General features: G+C 33.6%; 1 protein-coding gene across 2 annotated transcripts in view; it reads right to left on the bottom strand.

The window, feature by feature from the left end:
• LOC100917791 (probable ATP-dependent RNA helicase DDX60) overlaps positions 1 to 21,296 on the bottom strand; it is a 119,734-nt gene that overhangs the window by 64,657 nt on the left and 33,781 nt on the right. Inside the window, exons 8-14 of one of the 2 annotated variants that reach the window (XM_023505872.2) lie at positions 19,388 to 19,540; positions 18,435 to 18,576; positions 18,040 to 18,195; positions 15,512 to 15,614; positions 14,807 to 14,922; positions 12,634 to 12,791; positions 9,822 to 10,074 (exon numbers count right to left, since the gene is read on the bottom strand). In XM_023505872.2, the coding sequence (XP_023361640.1) occupies positions 9,822 to 10,074; positions 12,634 to 12,791; positions 14,807 to 14,922; positions 15,512 to 15,614; positions 18,040 to 18,195; positions 18,435 to 18,576; positions 19,388 to 19,540 (1,081 nt within the window). Of the gene's footprint in view, positions 1 to 9,821; positions 10,075 to 12,633; positions 12,792 to 14,806; positions 14,923 to 15,511; positions 15,618 to 18,039; positions 18,196 to 18,434; positions 18,577 to 19,387; positions 19,541 to 21,296 lie in introns of both variants that reach the window. The other variant, XM_012552124.3, reaches the window with a different exon arrangement.

The following is a 21,296-nucleotide window of genomic DNA, read 5'->3' on the forward strand; positions in this document are numbered from 1 at the left end:
GAGAAAATCATCACTAGAGAAAAGGTTGGAGAGTTGGGTGGGGAAGGAATGAAGGAAGGATTCAGGAAGAAAAACTTCATCTGATCTAAACTTTGAAAACTGCAGCGATTAGACTGTTAAAATGGAAACTCCTCACCGATAGGGATCGTTTCATTCATTCACTGTGTTTGTATCTACACTGCCAGGTAAATATTAGGTATTTAATAATTACTTGATGATTGATTGATGGATCTCCTGCTGGAAGTAGCAGTGAGACAGCATTCCAGGTGAAAAGAATGGAGTATATAAAGGTATGAAACATCTGACCAAATATTTGAAAGAAGTTAAAATATCCAAGTTGCCTACTAGTAGGGTATGTACTTGAAAAGATATACTTGGGACCAAATCATGGGCAATCCTGAATATCAGGATTAGCTTACTTTAATCTGTAGCAAAGAAGTCCTTATTAAAGGTTTTAAGAAAATGAGATCATATGATAAGAAATGGAATTTAGAAAGATCAATGTGACAGCCATGTATAGGATGGATTAAAGGGGAGGGGGAGTTTTGAGAATGAAAAGATGAGAAGATGGAAAAAATATTGTGGAAGAGCAATCCTACTTATCACTTAGGCTCACAATGTGTCATCTAAGGTGTGTTCCTCAACTCTCTACTTATATTCACTCACCTCCTCTCACTACCCATATTCAATTTACAGCCAACTCTTGACATTTCTGCATTTATGATATATGTGTGTGCATATGCATGTATGTATGTATATATCCTATTCTCTTAATTCACACAGTTGCCACTCTGGTATAGGACTTCATCAGTTCATGACTGAACTATTGCAGCAGTTTTCTGGCTAATATCCCTGCCTTATTTCCCCACTCCAATCCATCCTCAAATTAGCTACCAAAGTGATATTTCTAAAGCACAAATCTGACCATAACACATACCTCCTTAAATTCCAGTGACTTCCTTTTCCTAAAGGATCAAATATAAAATACTCTGGTTTTAAAAGACCTTCACAACTTGGTGATTCTTACATATACATTTTCTTATACAGTACTCTTTTCCATCTATCTATAATCCAAATATACTGGCCTTTTTGCTATTCCTTAAGCCAGAAACTCTATTTTACCACTCTGCCTATGAACCGATGGATTAAGAATGGCTTAAACTGTGGTAGACAAATTTAATAAAATAGACTAATGAAATCATAAGTCTGGATTAATCACAGAACGCTATAGATCAATCCAATCCAATGAACATTTATTAAGGGCCTACTCTTTACAAAGCATTGAACTCAAAGAGGTTGCATTCTGATAAATGAAAAGATTCAGGATATAAACAATAGTGCTAGATAATTCAAAGGTTAATTTTTCCTGTAGCAATTATAGATCTTATAAAGAAATGATTGAGGGCAATGGGAGGAGAAAGAAAATATGTTAAACCTTTGAGATTAGGATTTTATTAAGTAGAGGGGAATCAGAAAAGTATTCTAGGGATCATGAGTAAAATTCTAAGAAATAAAAATAAGCGCATGTTCTGGAAAAAAGAAAAAGATAAATCTGGCTAGGAAGAAGCAACTTTATTGGGGAGAAGCAGCAAATAATATTGAAAAGCAGTTGTAAGATTAGTCTGATAGACAGTGTTAAAGCAGCATAAATGTAGAGACCCTAGAAGTAGGCAGACTAATTAAAACTATTTAGGCAAATGGGTCTTTTTTATGGGTACTACTAAACATCCCTGCACAATGTCAAAAAGCAAATATTTCTGTCCATCTCCATTTTTCTCCAACTAGCCCTTAGATCATTCTCAAATTTCCTAAATATCAGGAAGAGGTGAAGTAATAAAGAACACGTTAATCACTCCTCAAAGAGATGGAAGGGGATAGGATCAATGATATAAGGATAAGGCTTTTTCTTGGCAATGAGAAGAACTACTTAATCCTCTGAGACTGAAGGAAGGAGAAGAGAAGTGGGAGGACAGAGAGGTTCCAATGTATTAAGGATGATAACTTTATGAAGTCTACAATCAATGATCCCAGTTTCATATTTAAAATATAAGATGAATTTGGAATTCAAAACTTTAAATACATTATTTAAAAGAAGAAAGAAAGAAAAAAGAAATATGAGATGAGGTCATCTTCTAAGAGGCTGGGGATGAGACAAATCAGGGATGAAACAGGTAATATGGTTTGAGAGGGAGTAAAAATTATTTGAAACAGCTACTGTGGAGTCAATCAGAGATGAATAAATTGCCATAAAATAGTGAGGGCCCAGGAAAATTTAGAAAGCACCAATTTCCTGTGAATCTAATCATGATCATATAATACATGAGAAAAATGTACTCTACCTTGGACCGATGAAATAGCAACAAATTTCAGTACCATTTTGTTGGATAAGGAAAGGAATAGGAATCAGAATGAATTTTGAAGGAAATCCTGAATTTAAAAGTTAAATTCCTACTTCACAGTGGTTTTGGGGAAAATGAAATTAAATACTGGACATAGAATATTAAGATCATTAAGTAAGAACTATATTATAGGTGAACTAGTCCACTCACAAACACATCTTTTCTCCTCTCCCAGTTTACAGATGAGGAATTTAAGGATAAAGAGGTCAAATAAGCTGCCCACAGTCACACAGATAATAATTGCAAGAATCATGGTTCTAATTTAGGTCTATCTAGTCACTATAAAGTTCAACTCTTTTTTCCATTGCAACATATGTATCTACGTGTGTGTGTGTCCAGTTTTTCTCCTAGTTGTTCTGTTTAAATTAAAGTCAGAGGGGGCAGAGCCAAGATGGCGGTGAAGGCACATGTGATTTTCTAAACTCCTCCCCTTCACAACCAACTATTAAATTCAGCCTCCAAAAGAGTGCTTGTCTGCTAAAATTCATGAAGATTAGAAGCACACAATTTACCAGCCGAAGATAATCTGGAAGATCACCAGGAAAGATTTGACCTGAGGGGCCAGGAACTGACCAGCAGCAGGGAGAGACTAGAGTCCTGAGCAGACCAGGGGCGGGGGTGACCTCTGTGGCTAGAGAAGTTATAGGGACGACTCTACTGTAGGCTAACTGCTCTGCCTTGACTACAAAGCAGTCAACTGGCAGAGAAATTCAAGCCTAAAACAGAGGGTACTCTAAAAAACGCCAGAACCTAACAAGATCTGGCTTTAACCACTCAAACCCGGAAGTGATTCAGGCAGACCCGTAACACAGCCCTGCAGCCACATCCTGCAGTTCAGGGCTTTTGAGTGGGGGGGGAGGGGAGGTACAAATCTGCATGGCAGGGGGACACAGCCCAGAGCAGCCTCTAATCTGCACAGTGTGGGGCTCAGCCTGGGGCAATAAAACTTCCCCAGCAGACTGTGCTTCCCTGGGCAGAGACACTTCCCATTCCTGCAGGGCTATTCACTGCTCAGCCACTAATACCCACAGCCTCAGGGTGGTATTTGGCTTGAGGTAGTGAAATTTTCCCTGCTCACCATCTAGCCCCAGGGCAGTCGTTAACCCATACAGAGAATTCTTTGCAGGGCACTTTCCCAGCTTGGCCCTACAGGCCTGAGTTACTTCCAGGTGGGGAACTCTTTCCCAGAGCACTCTAGTACCTCTCTGCTCTTTGTAGCTGGTTTGGCAGGACAGCTACTGGTCCATACATCTATTACTGCTCTGCAGAGGAAGTTGGTAACCTTCTGGCCCTGAAGGCAGACCCTAGGCTTTAAAAAATGAGTAAAAAAATCAAAAGGACGATGGATAGCTTCTATATAGAAAGAGAGCAGCTTTTCAACCCCAAGGAGATTAATAGCAGACAGTCTCCAGATAATTATTGGTCCCCAATACAAAAGGCTCTCCTAGAAGACACTATTAAAAACCTTAAAAGAGAACTAGAAGAAAAATGGGGAAAGAAAAGAGAAGCTATGCAAGAGAGCAACAACTTCCTGAAATGTGAATTGGAAAAGGTAAAAAACTCTCAAGAAATGCAGGGAAACAGAATTTGTGAATTGGAAAAAGAAAATAACTCACTAAAAAAGAAAAAAAAATTAGCGAAATGGAAAAAAATTCCATAGAGCAAAACAACTCATTTAAAAACTCAATTGGACATATACAAAAAAAAAAAAAAAAAAGCTAATGAAGAAAATAATTCACTAAAAATCAGAACTGAACAAATAGAAATGATTGATTCATTGAGACATCAAGAATCGGTCAAGCAAAACCAAAAAATGACAGATTGCGAAAAAATATCAAATATTTACTTGGAAAAACAACAGACCTGGAAAATAGATCTAGAAGAGATAACCTGAGGATCATTGGACTACCCAAAAATTATGATGAAAAAAAGAGCCTAGATACTATTTTACAGGAAATTATCAAAGAGAACTGCCCAGAAGTAATAGAACTGGAAGGTAAAATAGGTGTTGAAAGAATTCATCAAACACCTTCTGAAAAAGACCCTAAAATAAAAACTCCAAGGAATATTGTGGCCAAATTTCAGAATTTTCAGACTAAAGAAAAAATATTACAAGCAGCCAGAAAAAACAATTCAAATACCCAGGTGTCACAATAAGGGTCACTCAAGATCTGGCTGCCTCAACATTAAAGGATCAAAGAGCCTGGAATCTGATATTCAGAAAGGCAAAAGAACTTGGAATATAGCCAAGAATAAACTACCCAGCTAAGCTGAGCATTTTTTTCCCATGGAAGAAGATGGATATTTAATGAAATAGAGGAATTCCATTTGTTTCTAAGGAAAAAAAAAAAAAACAGATTTAAACAAAAAATTTGATTTCCAACCATAGGATCAAGAGAAGTAGAAAAAGGTAAAAGGAACTCTCGAGAACTGCATTTCTGTTGTAGATATACATAAAAACTGCATGTATAATTTCATTTTACTGATATAACATAAAAAAGGGAGATAAAAAGAGGGAAACTACATCCCATGATGAAGCAAGGAAACATATCATATCTGAGGGGACTTAGAGAGAGAGAGGAACATTGTATGAATCTTACTCTCATCAGAGTTGTCTCAAAGAGGAAATAATTGACATATTTGTTTTACAGCAATCTTCTCTCAACTCATTAAAAAGTGGGAGAGGAAAAGGGAAAAGGAAAAAGAGCAATAAGGGAAGGATACAAGAAAGGGGAAAGGATTCAAAGGGAGGAGAAAGGGATCCCAAAGAGAGAGAGCTACGTGACACAAGTGGGACCCATAAGTTTAATACTAGGGAAGGGGGTAACGAAAAAGAAAAGTATAATCTAGGGATATTAGGATGGCAAGTATAGTAATTTTAACTGTAAATGTGAATGGGATGAACTCTCCCATAAAGCAGAGGCGGTTAGCAGACTGGATCAAAAGTTAGAACCCTACAATATGTTGTTTACAGGAAACACATTTAAAACAGGGAGATACATACAGAGTAAAGGTAAAAGTGTGGAGCAGAATCTATTATACTTCAGGCAAAGTCAAAGGTAGGTTGAAAACAGAGGAAGAAAATTATAGAACAATGTCCCTAATGAATATTGATGCTAAAATCTTAAATAAGATATTAGCAAAAATACTACAGAAAATCATCCTCAGGATAATACACCATAATTAAGTAAGATTTATACCAGGAATGCAGGGCTGGTTCAATATTAGGAAAACTATCAATATAATTGGCCATATTAATAACAAAATTAACAAAAACCATATGATCATCTCAATAGATGCAGAAAAAGCATTTGATAAAATCCAACATCCATTCCTATTAAAAACACTCGAGAGTATAGGAATAAATGGACTTTTCCTTAAAATAATCAGTAGCATCTATTTAAAACCATCAGTAAGCATTATATGTAATGGGGACAAACTGCAACCATTCCCAATAAGATCAGGAGTGAAACAAGGTTGCCCACTATCACTGTTACTGTTCAATATTGTATTAGAAATGCCAGCTTTGGCAATAAGAGTTGAGAAAGAGATTAAAGGAATCAGAGTAGGCAATGAAGAAACAAAATTATAACTCTTTGCTGATGATATGATGGTATACTTAAAGAACCCCAGAGATTCTACTAAAACATTATTAGAAATAATCCACACCTTTAGCAAAGTTGCAGGATACAAAATAAACCCACATAAGTCATCAGCATTCTTATATATCACTAACTAAATCCAACAGGTAGAGTTACAAAGAGAAATTCCATTTAAAGTAACTACTGATAATATAAAATATTTAGGAATCTATCTGCCAAGGGAAAATCAGAAACTTTATGAGCAAAACTACAAAACACTTTCCACACAAATTAAGTCTGATCTAACCAACTGGAAAAATATTAAATGCTCTTGGATTGGGTGAACAAATATAATAAAGATGACAATACTACTTAAACTAATCTATTTATTTAGCGCCATACTAATCAGACTCCCAAAAAACTATTTTAATGACCTAGAAAAAATAACAACAAAGTTCATATGGAAAAACAAAAGATCAAGAATTTCAAGGGAATTAATGAAAAAAAAATCAAATGAAGGTGGTCTAGCTGTACCAGATCTAAAATTATATTATAAAGCAGCGGTTACCAAAACCATTTGGTATTGGCTAAGAAATAGATTAGTTGATCAATGGAATAGGTTAAGTTCAAAGGACAAAACAGCCAATAACTTTAATAATCTAGTGTTTGACAAACACAAAGACCCCAGTTTTTAGGATAAGAACTCACTATTTGACAAAAATTGCTGGGGAGATTGGAAATTAGTATGGCAGAAACTAGGCATCGACCCACACTTAACACCAAACACCAAGATAAGGTCAAAATAGGTTCATGACCTAGGTATAAAGAATGAGATTATAAATAAATTGGAAGAGCATAGGATAGTTTACCTCTCAGAACTGTGGAAAAGGAAGGAATCTATGACCAAAGAAGAACTAGAGATCATTATTGACTACAAAATAGAAAATTTTGATTATATCAAATTGAAAAGTTTTTGTACAAACAAAACTAATACAAACAAGATTAGAAGGGAAGCAATCAACTGGGAAAACATTATTACAGTCAAAGGTTCTGATAAAGCCTCATTTCCAAAATATATAGAGAATTGACTCTAATTTATAAGAAATCAAGCCATTCTCCAATTGATAAATGGTCAAAGGATATGAACAGACAATTCTCAAATGATGAAATTGAAATTATTTCTAGCCATATGAAAAGATGCTCCAAGTCATTATTAACCAGAGAAATGCAAATTAAGACAACTCTGAGATACCACTACACACCTGTCAGATTGACTAAGATGACAGGAAAAAATAATGATGAATGTTGGAGGGGATGCGGAAAAACTGGGACACTGATGAATTGTTGGTGGAGTTGTGAATGAATCCAACCATTCTGGAGAGCAATTTGGAACTATGCTCAAAAAGTTATCAAACTGTGCATACCCTTTGATCCAGCAGTGTTTCTACTGGGCTTATACCCCAAAGAGATACTAAAGAAAGGAAAGGGACGTGTATGTGCCAAAATGTTTGTGGCAGCCCTGTTTGTAGTGGCTAGAAGCTGGAAAATGAATGGACGCCCATCAATTGGAGAATGGTTGGGTAAATTGTGGTATATGAATGTTATGGAATATTATTGTTCTGTAAGAAATGACCAGCAGGATGAATACAGAGAGCCTTGGAGAGACTTACATGAACTGATGCTAAGTGAAATGAGCAGAACCAGGAGATTATTATACACTTCAACAACGATACTGCATGAGGATGTATTCTGATGGAAGTGGATTTCTTCAACAAAGAGATCTAACTTAGTTTCAGTTGATCAATGATGGACAGAAGCAGCTACACCCAAAGAAAGAACACTGGGAAATGAATGTAAACTGTTTGCATTTTTGTTTTTCTTCCTGGGTTATTTTTACCTTCTGAATCCAATTCTTCCTGTGCAACATATTTAATGTATAAGACTGCTTACCATCTAAGGGAGAGGGTGAAGGGAGGAAGGGGAAAAGTCGGAACAGAAGTGAGTGCAAAGGATAATGTTGTAAAAAATTACCCAGATATGGGTTCTGTCAATAAAAAGTTATAATTATGAAAAAATAAACATATTTGGCTAAAAAACAAAAAATAAATAAATTAAAGCCAGAGTTGTTAACTATTTGTGGTGCAGTTAAAAACGTTAGCTTTGAAAAACAGACACCTGGGCTTCAATTCAATCCAGCTGCTTACTGTTTTGGTGTTATTTATTTTTACTATTTTAAACTATTTATTATTAATAACAATATGATTATTATTACATTCACTTATCTGTATCTTTAACTAGTAACATTTTGTGAATGAAGAAATGGAACAAAAGAGAAAAAGCATGAAAAAATAAAATGAAACTAGTATACTTTGATCTGCATCTGCTCTTTCTCTAGATTTGGATAGCATTTTCTTTGAGTCTTTTGGAATTATCTTGGATCATTATATTGATAAGAAGAGCTAAGGTAATCATAGCTGATCCTTGCAGTGTTGTTGTTACTTTATACACTATTCTCCTGGTTCTACTCACTTCACATTCCATTAGTTCAGTTAAGTCTTTCCAGGTATTTCTGAAATCCATCCACTTGTCCTTTCTTATAACATAATAGTATTCTATTAAATTCATATACCACAAGTTATTCAGCCATTCCCCAATTGATAGGCTTCCCCATAATTTCCAATTCTTTGATACCACAAAAAATAGCTGCCATAAATATTTTTCTACACATAGATAATTTTTCCTTTTTTATGATCTCATTGGTCTCACAGACCTAATGGTAGTATTACTTGATCAAAAAGTGTACACAGTTTGATTGCCCTTTGTACATAGTTCCAAATTACTCTCCAGAATGATTAGATCATTTCACAACTATGATGCTATGAATATAGATATTGCTGTTTCAGTGAATCCACATCTGGAATACTGTATTCAATTCTAGGAGATTAGACTGCTTCTGCTTGGGTCCTGGAGGGCAGAACTTTGAAAAACAGGTGGAAGATTCAAAGAGAACAATACAGACTATCTAAGACAAAGAGAAATGTCTATTATAGTCATCTATCCAAAAATTAGAATGAGGAAGAGAGATTTCCCTTGGAAATCCACAAGAAAAAAATGGATAACTATTTAGTGTGTATGTTGTGGATTAAAGTGTGGTCTTTGAACCCTGCTGAGGTTCCCAAAACCCTTTGATAAATCAACAGATCAAAAGTACATTCATTACAATACCATCACATTGTTTGCTTATTAAACAATACTCTGCCCTTTTCCAACTGCATATCTGTGCGAGGAGAGATTTTCTTAAAATTCTTCAACCAAAATAGACTGAATGTAGAAACATCCAACTAATTTCCAAAAAGCTAAACATTAATATTTGCAAAAAAAAAAAGTTAAAACAATGCCACTCTTCTCAATATTTTTAGAAACAGTTATTTTCATTTTTAAAAAGTTATGACTACAAGTAAAAGGATTATTGGTATTAATGAATTAATAAATATTTTTAAAATGTATCAGTTTTGATTTTTAATATAGTAAATATAAATAGAACCCATAAAGCAAAGTTTTTGAGATCCTGAATAATATTTAATAGTGTAAAGGAATTCTAAATCCAAAAAATATGAGAACTGATAATATAGAATGAAATATTTTACAACTGTAGATTGGTCTAACTGACCTTTAATGTCCCTTCCAATACTGAAATTTTGTAATTCAATGACAATCAGTACTGTACAAGTAGAACCAAAATCCCAGTGATGCTTTTCATTTATGTTCAAATACTTGCTGTGACCTAATATGTATTTACAAACTACAAATGCGCAGGATTATAAAATATAAAATTACATACCTTCACCTTGGCAATGTTCTCTCCATGCATTTAAGCTGGCATTCAGCCCTACCATTTCTACACTAAATTTCACAGAATTGCTTTTACAAGATTTCAGAAAATCTTCCAGCTTTGTTATTCCAGAATGAAAATTCTCTTTCATTTCTCCTTCAATAGAAGAGGAGAGGGTTTTCCATCGCTCACTTTCTTTCTGCTCCTCTTTGGCAAGGAGTCGATTGTTGTTTTCTTTGATAATGATGTCAGCTTTACTTTCCTAAAAATAAACCAGTCATTCAATTAATTAATAAGAGTTAAAAGTCTATTATATGGTGAAAGATATGAAAACAATTTTCACATGAAAAAATTAAAGTCATTTCCAGTCATATAAAAATGCTCTAAATAACTCTTAAAAGAAATGCAAATTAAGACAACTCTGGGTTATCATTTCACACCTCTCAGCTTGGTTAAGATGACAGGAAAAGATAATGATAAATGGTGGAGGGGATATGGGAAAACTAGGACACTAATAATGTTTCTGTGGAATTGTGAAATGATCCAACCATACTGGAGAGCAATTTCGAACTCTGTTCATAGAGCTATAAAACTGTATATATCCTTTGATTCAGCAATCTCACTAATGTATATATATATATATATATATATATATATATATATATAGCTATTATATAATAGCTATATATTTCTATATAGCTATTATATAATAGCTATATATATATATATATATATATATATATATATATATATGACTAATGGTTCTATATCCCAAAGAGATTATAAAAAGGATCCATATTGCAAAAATGTTTGTAGTAGCTCTTTTTGTATCTTTTTGATTTCAGAAAAGTATGAAAAGACCTACATCAACTGATGCTGAGTAAAGTGAGCAGAACTAGGAGAACATTGCACGCAGTTAAAAATAGATTATGTGTTGATCAATTGTGATGGACTTGGTTCTTCTCCACAATGCAGTTATTCAAAGCAATTCCAAAAAATTTAGGATGGAAAAATGCCAATAGTATACAGAGAAAAAACTATAGAGACTAAATATGAATCAAATATAGTATTTTCACCTTTTTATTTGTTTGTTTTTCTTTCTCATACTTTTTTTTTCCCTTTTAATCTGAATTTCTTTGTACAACATGATAAATACATTTAAAATCATTTAACATATCAGATTATATGCTATCTTGGGGAGAGGGAAGGTGGAGAGGATGGGAGAAAAATTTAGAACACAAAGTCTACAAAAATGAATGCTGAAAACTATCTTTAAATGGAAAAATAAAATACTATTTAAAAAATAAAAAGTTTATTACCACACATATAGTGTGCCACACATAGTGTTAGTCACCAAGGATACAAAGAAAAAAGTGAAATAATTTTTGCCCAATGAGCATGCATTCCATTGGGAAGAAAATATATAAATTATGTACAAAATAATTGCAATAAATAAAAGTGGAAGAAGCTAAAAAGCCCTCTTATACAAGGTGGAGCTTTAACTTTTGAAGGAAACCAGGAATTCTAAGGGCAATCAGGTAAAACATTGGATAGAGTGCCAAGCAACTCTTTAAAATTTATCAAAGTTGCGGGAAAACTGGGACATTGATGCATTGTTGATGGAGTTGTGAACGAATCCAACCATTCTGGAGAGTAGTTTGGAACTATGCTCAAAAAGTTATCAAACTGAGCATACCCTTTGATCCAGCAGTGTTACTACTGGGCTTATATCCCAAAGAGATAACTAAAGAAGGGAAAGGGACCTGTATGTGCACGAATGTTTGTGGCAGCCCTCTTTATAGTGGCTAGAAACTGGAAACTGAGTGGATGCCCATCAGTTGGAGAATGGCTGAATAAATTGTGGTATATGAATATTATGGAATATTATTGTTCAGTAAGAAATGACCAACAGGATGATTTCAGAAAGGCCTGGAGAGACTTACACGAACTGATCCTGAGTGAAATGAGCAAGACCAGATCATTATGTACTTCAACAACAATACTATATGATGACCAGTTCTGATGGACCTGGCCATCCTCAGCAATGAGATCAACCAAATCATTTCCAATGGAGCAGTAATGAACTGAACCAGCTACGCCCACAGAAAGAACTCTGGGAGATGACTAAAAACCATTACATTGAATTCCCAATCCCTATATTTATGCCCACCTGCATTTTATTTCCTTCACAAGCTAATTGTACAATATTTCAGAGTCTGATTCTTTTTGTACAGCAAAATAACGGTTTGGTCATGTATACTTATTGTGTATCTAATTTATATTTTAATATATTTAACATCTACTGGTCATCCTGCCATCTGGGGGAGGGGGTGGGGGGTAAGAGGTGAAAAATTGGAACAAGAGGTTTGGCAATTGTTAATGCTGTAAAGTTACCCATACATATAACCTGTAAATAAAAGGCTATTAAATAAAAAAAAAACTTATCAAAGTTGTCAAAGTCAAAAATCTTCAATTGCTGGAGGAAGTCCTCACTCCTCTAATTCTAGATAAAAACAACATAAAAAAATTAACAACAGTTTCTTTAAATTTAGCTAAAATTACTTTTAAAAAATCCAATCCCTTACTTTCTCAATCTCCAAATTTCTAATATGTTAAATTTTTCTTAGAATGCTAGGCTACACTTTCAAAGAAGTAAAACATTAAAAGGCAAATTGTAGTTCTACCTAGGAAAGAAAATTGTGGACAGAAAAAAAGAAACAAAAAACAAAGAGCATCTTAACATTGAATAAAAGGGAAGGGAGAAACACATGAAATGTATTACACTGTTAAGCATTAAGTAAAATTAAGTAACAATTCATACTTGTGATTTTTTGTTCTTCTTTGCTGCAACAAAATCTTTCTTTGACTGGACGGATTGAGTTACAATAATTTTCGAAGTAGTGCCTTCTAAAGAGTTTCCAAAATGTTGTTGAAAAGTCTGTAACTTTTGTATTGATTTGAGAAAATATGGGGATTTTCCTTTAAAAGAAAGATTTAAACAAAATACATTATTCATTCATTTACTAACATGTTTTAAAAAGATCCTTTCTCCAATTCACCTTCCCTCCCCTACACACACATAATATAAAGTAGGGCTTTTTTCGTTTTCCAAACAGTAATCTGTGAACCTACTGTCAATCATAATTGTCAGGTTCTCTCTATTGATGAGGGGATTTTAGCTTCAGGTAGATGTCTGCTAATTAAGCTAGATTATCATCTGTTTGACTTGAGGAAATTTAACCTCCCTTGGACTCACATTCATCACTTTTAAAATGAGGTGAGGAGGGTACAGGACTTATCTAGTTCTAGATTCATAATCCTATAAAGAGAGGCAAGGATATAAGTAAAATATAATTGTCTCCATTCCATCCCTATATTAACTACCAAATCTTAGGATCTTTGCCCTAGATATGGGAAGGACCTAAGAGATAATCTAATACAACCCTCTTATTATTTATAGGTGAGATACTGAAATCCAGCCCAAGATATACAAGATTGTCATGATCAGAATGCGGGAAAAGGATTTAACCCCAAATTCCAAAGCTTTTCCTTAACTCTTTTCCCTGTTCTCTCTCTAATAATAAGCCAATGACACTTTAAAGTGACAGATTTGCTAGACTGTGTGTGATTGTTAGACTGCCAGGATTTAATCATGCTTTGAAGGCTGATTTCATAGATTACACAACAAGAAAGACCTTGAATATTAATTTTTCCCATGTCCTCATGTTGCAGAGTAAAGAAATGGAGGGCAGCTAGGAGACCAGAATTCAAACCTAGAATCTCCAAAACCAAATGCAATGTCCTTTCTATCATAGCCCATGTTACATGTTCTAACTGTGATTGTCTCTAACATATCTGGATCTAAATATCATAAATTTCTGGTTTACAAATGCTTCATGCAAAGAAAACAGATATCTTTTCACCAATATTCAACAAATCAGTGTTATGTAAGGGAAAATACCCTAGCTTTTGAATTCAGCATCGGGGTTTTAACCTCAATGTTGCCACCTATTGGCTTTGTGACACTTGAAGTGTTATTTCCTTTCTTTGTATCTCAATTTTTTCACTTCTAAATGAATAAGGGAGAATAAGGATATAAAGGATATGTGGGAGTATAAGAAAGAATAATATAATCTCCAAGATCTTTTTTCATACTTAATCTGTGTTAAGAGTAATGACATATATGCATTTGCAGCCTTAAGGGGAAGGGCATATAGTTCAAAGGAAATTAATTTTTAAGTCCACATATTTTTCACAATCATTTATTAAGTACCAGGCATTGTGTCAAGTTCTGGAAATATAAGACAAAAGTGACATGGTTCATGCACTCAAGGAGTTTACATTCTATCAGGAGAACATAATATGCATAAATGGATATGTATGGATATATGTGTTTGTGTGTATGTATATATTGTGCACAAAAATGTATGTTTGTATATGTGTATATACATATATGTATATGTAAATGCAAAATAGCTAACTATAGATTTGATAGGGCACTATAGTAGCAGTGGAAGTAGGGTAAAGGCAGGGCAGAAAGTGATTGATTAGGAAGGCTTCATGTGGATGATGAATCTTGAGCCGAATCTTGAAGGAAGCCAAAGATTCCAAATGATAATGGTGTGAATAGAAAGCTGACCAAGCATGGAAATAGCCAGGATAAATTCAGGGAACAAAAAAATGGAGTTTTGTGGATGAGAAACAGAAAGCCAGGTTGACTGGATGGCAGACTGTCTGATAGGGTGTAATATTTGTTAAAGACTGTAAAGATATATTGAAGCCAGATTTAAAGGGTGTGGGATTTGCAATTGCTTTTAAAGGCAATGAGGAGCCTTGGGTATTTTTGGAGTAGGGGAGTAGGGGCCAATTTTGCATAACATATGTTATTCACTTTCAGAATCACAATTGTATTAGGATTGAAATAGACCATTTTTATCCATGCCATCCCAAAGGCAAATCAATTCAGTTTAGTTCAGTAAAGTCACATAGCTCACCATCTGTAAAAGATTTTGTCCTCTCATAGTGATCACTAAGGGGCTTATGAGAATGCCAGTGTACAAGTTCATGAAACTCCTTATACTTGACCAGGGAAGTAACGACTGGGTCATCACTAGGAGATATAAAATGCAAATTATGTTAATGTTAACAAATGATGTATGCCTCCAGACACCATGAACTCTGAAGCACCATAACACTTTAGTAAACACATACACATCTGAAGGTATGCCATTCCTAACCCATAAGCAAGGAGACCACAAATATTTTCACCTAGAAATGCTCATATCTCATTTGTTCTTATCCAATTCAATTCAGTAAACATTTATTAAGAACCAGGCACTATGCTAAAATCTGTATTTACAAAAGAAAGAAAAGGACAATCCTTTCCCTCAAGTAACTTGCAATCTAAAAGGGAAGACAATGCACAAACAAAAGTACACAAAGCAAACTATATACAATATAAATAGGAAATAAATAAAAGCAGAAAAGCCGTTGAATTAAGAAGGGTTAGGGAAAGCTTCCTGTAGAAGAAAGGATTTTAGTTGGGACTTATAGGAAGCTAGGAAGTATTCCAAGAATGGGGAACAGACATTCATATTCATTGATAAAAACAGAAAAATCAGCTATTAATTCAAGAATTATTTACATGACTGTCTACTATATGCACACTCTTCTATCAAGTGAAACATTTAACTTCTTACCTGCTTAGAAAAGGAACCTGATCCAGGATGTCTCCTGCAAACTTCTTAACTATTGGTGATGTCATTGGAATAAAGCCCAAATTAGGCATCTTTTCCTGAGTCTCTTCTTGGAGGCAAGAGGAAGAAAAACAAATAAATATATGAACAAGCACATTGCTACATAATAATAAGTAGGACTTATTTTGCCCTTTGAGGTTTGCAAGGTATGTCATTACCTTTGATCCTCACAGCAATCTTGTAAGATAGATATTATTATTATTATTATTCCCATTTTACAGATGATCAAATTAAAACTGAGTGATTAAATTATTTGCTGAGTTAGAAGATTTCATATTTAGCCCCAGCTAAGCTACTTTCTTGTTAGTCCATTAATAAGCCCTATTAGGTGCCTACCACATTTCAAATACTCTATCAGGAAGGGGGATAGCAAAAAAAAAGATAGAAAACAGTCCCCTACTCCCAAGTATTGTTGTGCCACAGTTCTCTTTTATTGTCCTGACTCAGTTTCCCTTATTGTCCTGACTCAGTTTCCCTAAATTATTCTGCCTCGGTTTCCCTAATTGATCCTGCCTCAGTTTTGTCCTGCCTCAATCCCTTTAGTTGCAAACCACCCCCCTCCGGTTCATGAAGACTTGATATAACTCAGGGCTAATTGCTCTAAGGTTATATATTGTCAATGTGTAAACTCAAAAAGGGGGAATCCAGACATTCTGTCTCTAATCAGACACTTTCTTAACTCACAGCTTGTTAGAATGTATGATCCTATCCCCCCAACCTCTCAAAACAGAATTAATGGTTCCTGCATGGAGATTCCTGCTCACCAGAGTTTGGACTCCACCCCCCCCCCTGCTTTTTTTGTTTACCTACTGTGTATAAATATGTCATGGAGAACTTACATGGGCTGCTGGATGCTGGATTTTTGGAGACAATAGTCTCAGTTAGCCCTGGGACCAAACCATGGATCCATTTGGTCCCAGTAAATCTCTCCCTTTCAAATAAAATATTAAAAAACTCTCTAATCTTTATCTTGCTTCAGTTTCTCCAGCATTACAATATCTCTTAGCTTAATGAGGGGAGACAATCTAAAAACTATGTACAAATAGGATATACTGAGAATGCATTAGAAATAATCAGAAGGATGGTTCTAGCTTTAAGATTGAAGGATTTGTGTAGAATATGGGATTTTAGCTGGGACTTTTTAGAAAGAAGAAATGAAAAGGGGAGTATTCCCCACAGCCACAGGAAATGCCACATCTGGAGACAAAGTACCTTGTGCAAAGAAGGGCAAGGCGGGCAGCATCACTGAATCATAGATTAGGGGTGGAAGAAGAGGGGAGAATAAGGTGTAAGATTGGAATGGTAAGAAGGGGTAGATTGCTGAACAGGATTGGACTAATCACTTAAGCTCCTGAGTCCTCTGCTTCTTCATCAGGAAAATAAGATAGCTGGGCTATTTGGTTTCTAAATGGGCCTCATGATTACTTTGCCCAGGTTGCCATATAGTATCTCTGTAAATGCTTTAAAAATAATCTGTCAACAAAAATCTCATGCCACATGTAAAATTTGTACTGCATTTGCCAAAATATATAGTCATTTCTCCTCCATGATCCTAATCAACAAGAGATGATATGTTCTTTAAAGCAAAATACATTTACTTCTACCATATATCCAGATTTCGAGAAAAAATAAAGAAAGAGAAAATAGAAAGGGAGCAGAGAAGATTGAAGAGATTCTTATTTTTATTACATCTAATTTGCTTTCATTTTTTCAACATCTGTAATATTTATGAACTATGTGTCTACATAGTCTTTGTCACTTCATTTACAACAATGGATACTCTGAAATAAAAAAAGTAAGAGTCTTATTTCTTTTATTAGTACAAGAACAAATAATAGATAAAGTCTCCAAATATATGGCTATGCTCCTGGTAGAATTCAACAAATCCTTTATTTCCTCACTGGACAACAACCATCTACCAATTCAAATCAATAAACTTTTTTTTATAAGCACTTAGTGCAAAGAATTCTTGAGGCACTGGGGATGCAAAGATAAAAATAAATCAGTTCCTGACCTCCAGGAACATATATATATATAATATATTTATATTATATATATATATATGTAATATTTGGGAAATATAACATGTGCATGATTAAATAAGCATAAAATATAAGCAAAGGAAATTTGAAACAATATTGGAAAAGGAAGATAGGACACCAAACTTTGGGGTATAAGCATCTTCTCTGTGCAAAGCAGAGTACTTGAGAGGAGATAAAAAAATTTAAAACTGGGTCTCCCCTTCTACAGAGCTTACTACCAAGGAAGCTGTGACTTGTACAACACAAACTATATCATAGACTTTGTGAAATTGTTTCTAAGCCTTTTGGTTACAATAATGATATTAAGTAAAATTTATTTTAAAAGTTAACAATGAAAATTAAAGAATATTCCTGGTTGTGCATATAGGTTAAAATGGTATTTCCAGAACATTTTCAGCATTGTTTAAAATGACTTTGCAGATGTATTACCTTTAATTGGTGAGCATGTGTTTTGAAGAAAAAGTTCCATTGTAACTCGGAGAGGTAATGGTGGTCCTACATCAAACTCTCTTACCAGATGTGACACAGCACTCCACAAGTCTTTATAATCTTCCTCAATGGCTTTTCCCAATTCCAAATGTAAACCTATACAACCAAAATAAATTTTATGCTTTGGTTGGATCCTAAATTGAGTTTTATCTCCTTTTTTTTAGTTTTCTTATAAATGACAATTCACTGAATAGGAAGAAGAAAATATCTGAAAACTCAACATAACAAAACACATGAATATAAATAAATGAGAGTTGTGAATTAACAAATGGGGTAATACTTTATCTTAAAAATGTAGGGTAAAAAAACAAAAGATCAAGATATTAAAATAGTACCTTGTGTGCTTTCTTTTTCATAGTAATAAACAATATTCTTCCATAACTGGTCATCATTTGTATCACAAACATAAGTTAAATCCACATTCCATGTTTCTGAACTATCCAAATTTTTTAGAACAAAAAATTCACACCACTTTTTCTAAAAATAGAAAATATATTATCAAAAAATTTTGGTTCTTTTGAAGGTAGATTAATACAATTGCAGATTCTCTTATTTAGATTCAGCAGGAATATTATGGCCAGGCAAAATAGAAAGTGCCTCATAAATAGACAGAGTTCTCGGGGGCTATAGTAAGTTTTCTTTGCAAAAGAAATTGTAAGGGATGATCTGTAGACAATTATTAGAATTTAGATTAATTCTGTGACTTATTGTTCCCAGATCTGCTTATTAACCACTGTTGGAGGAATGCATTCCTCATTCTGCAGCTTTAAATTACCTAATATTCATCAGTTAGTAAGACATCTTTCTGTTTGATTGTACTGGAAATTGTCAACTATTCCTACCTTGAGGAGGAACTGAGATGTAATGGCCCATTCTCTTTTATTGTGAATCCAGTGATTATCCTATCAATGTGTTACTACCTTTACATACTTTAATAAATAATTTTAATTCTTTTTGTCTTGAGTTTTATCTCCTTAAATGGAATGAAAGTCCAAACAGAGAATGTTCCTTTCAGTACAGACAAATAACAAGCAATTTTGATTTATGATTTATGACATGCATTCCTTACCACAATTGTACAAGGTGGAGAGTACTGAGAGTAATTCATTCTGAAATCTTAAATCTTAGAAAATAAAAAAGAACATCAGCAACTACAACTTCTTCCTATTCTCTGAATAGGAAATATTTGCCAAAAGATTAGTGCTGCCCATATAAATCTATTTGTAAGTTATTTCTAATAACTACAAGTAGAGTAACAAGATAAGATATTTTAAACTCCAATACTTACCATTTTCAAGAAGGTAGAAACTGAGTTTTTCCAGGAAGAACTGATTAATCTGGTACAAGCTCTCTGAGAAAGAGGCAAATGGAGCAAAAAAACTACACTGAGGCAATACATTCTGCAAAGATCTTTAACTTCCTCTACTGATGCCAAATGTTTCTGAATAAAAAAAAAAATATATATATATATATATAAAGATTTAGCACACCTCCCTCTTTGACCAACAAATTGATCGTAACACTATCATGGAAGCATGACAAGTCTCGTCATCTCAATAGCACTCATCTCTTTGAAAATGTTATGTTGACATTTCAAAATAATCATGGCATTGGAAGGCTAGAGATAGAAGGCAAAGAGAGTGGATAATTGATCCACGGATTTTCCAAGGAAATAATTTCTGAATATTTCAATCCCTGAATAAAAGTTTTTAATTTTGCAAATATTTGTCAATAGGCTTTACCTGAATCCAGCAGAACTATTTTAAAACTCAATAGAGGAATTTTCTAGCAATTAGAACCATTAAGCTTTGCAACATAATAAGTATGCTCTCTACAACTAGAATTATTCATTAACAATACCATAAATTTCACAAAGCTGTTGAGAGAATGACGACACTGGGTGGCAAGTTGGACAAAACCAAAGATTACTGACCCGGGATTCATTAATTTGTTTGTTTTTTTTTTTTTTTTACAACTTTACAACTGTATTTTAATATAATTGATCTCAATTATAATTATAGGTATTTTTGTCCTGTGCATTTTAAAATATCATTTAGAAGAGTCCATAAATCCCAAAAGATTAGGATCCATGTCACAAACAAAAGTAACAAATCTTTGGTCTAGAGAATTTCTATTCTTTAACTGACTCTATATAATCAATGATCCTTAAAGAAACAGACAGATTTAATAATTACCAAATACTGCCAAATTTAAATTATCTAAAATAATACTTCACAACCATCAAATATTAAAAAAATTAAAGCAACAAAACATAGTATTGTAAAATGATGGAGAAATAAGGCCACAAAGTTTAGCTGATAGAACTGAAAACTTGCAGATTTTTGTGGTTCTTGTTTATGAAGCAATCTCGTACTTGTTAAAATTACAAAAATAATAATACCCTTTGACCCAATAATTCATTGATTAAAGATAAACTTATAATTTTTTTTATTTTAAAGAACTGGTTTTTAAAATATTTTCAATATATAATGTGAAATTTCAAAAGCAAAAATAAAAACCAAGAAGCCATCATTCCTAAGTAATCAAACATTAAAAAAATTATAATGATTAATATTAAGGAATATTATATTGCAACTAAAATCAATAAGCATGAGAGATACTTTTCAAGTCTATAAAGAATTTTGGAAATTATTATGTCAGGAAATAGCAGAATCAGAAAAATATACACTGATCACAAATGAAGAAAAATGAGTAAGGATAAATGAGTTCCCCATCCCATCCTCCAAAAAATCATGTTTCAGATTCAGAAGAAATTTTTGAAAAACTGACAGGAATTGTTTTAAAATTAAATTAAAATGTTTTAATTTTAAGATAAGTCAGTAATTCTTAAAATATCACTTCTGGATCTATTTTCCAATCATTTTTTTCCCAATGAGATGTTTCACATGTTCTTCTACTTTTTCATTCTTTTTATTTTGTTTGAGTCTTAATATCTCTTGAAGTCCTTAGTTTTTACTCTCTAAATTCTAATATTTAAAGAATTATTTCCTTCAATGAGCTTCTGTACCTCCTTTTCTATTTGACCAATTCTACTTTTTAAGGAGTTCTTTTTTTCCAATGAATTTTTGTATCTCTTTTTCCATTTGGTAAATTCTACTTTTAAGAAGTAAATGTTTGTACATGTTTTTCCATCTAGTCAATCCTGCTTTTCTTGAATTCTTCACTTCATTGGATTT

This window comes from Sarcophilus harrisii, chromosome 6 (assembly GCF_902635505.1).
Source record: "Sarcophilus harrisii chromosome 6, mSarHar1.11, whole genome shotgun sequence".
NCBI lineage: Eukaryota > Metazoa > Chordata > Mammalia > Dasyuromorphia > Dasyuridae > Sarcophilus > Sarcophilus harrisii.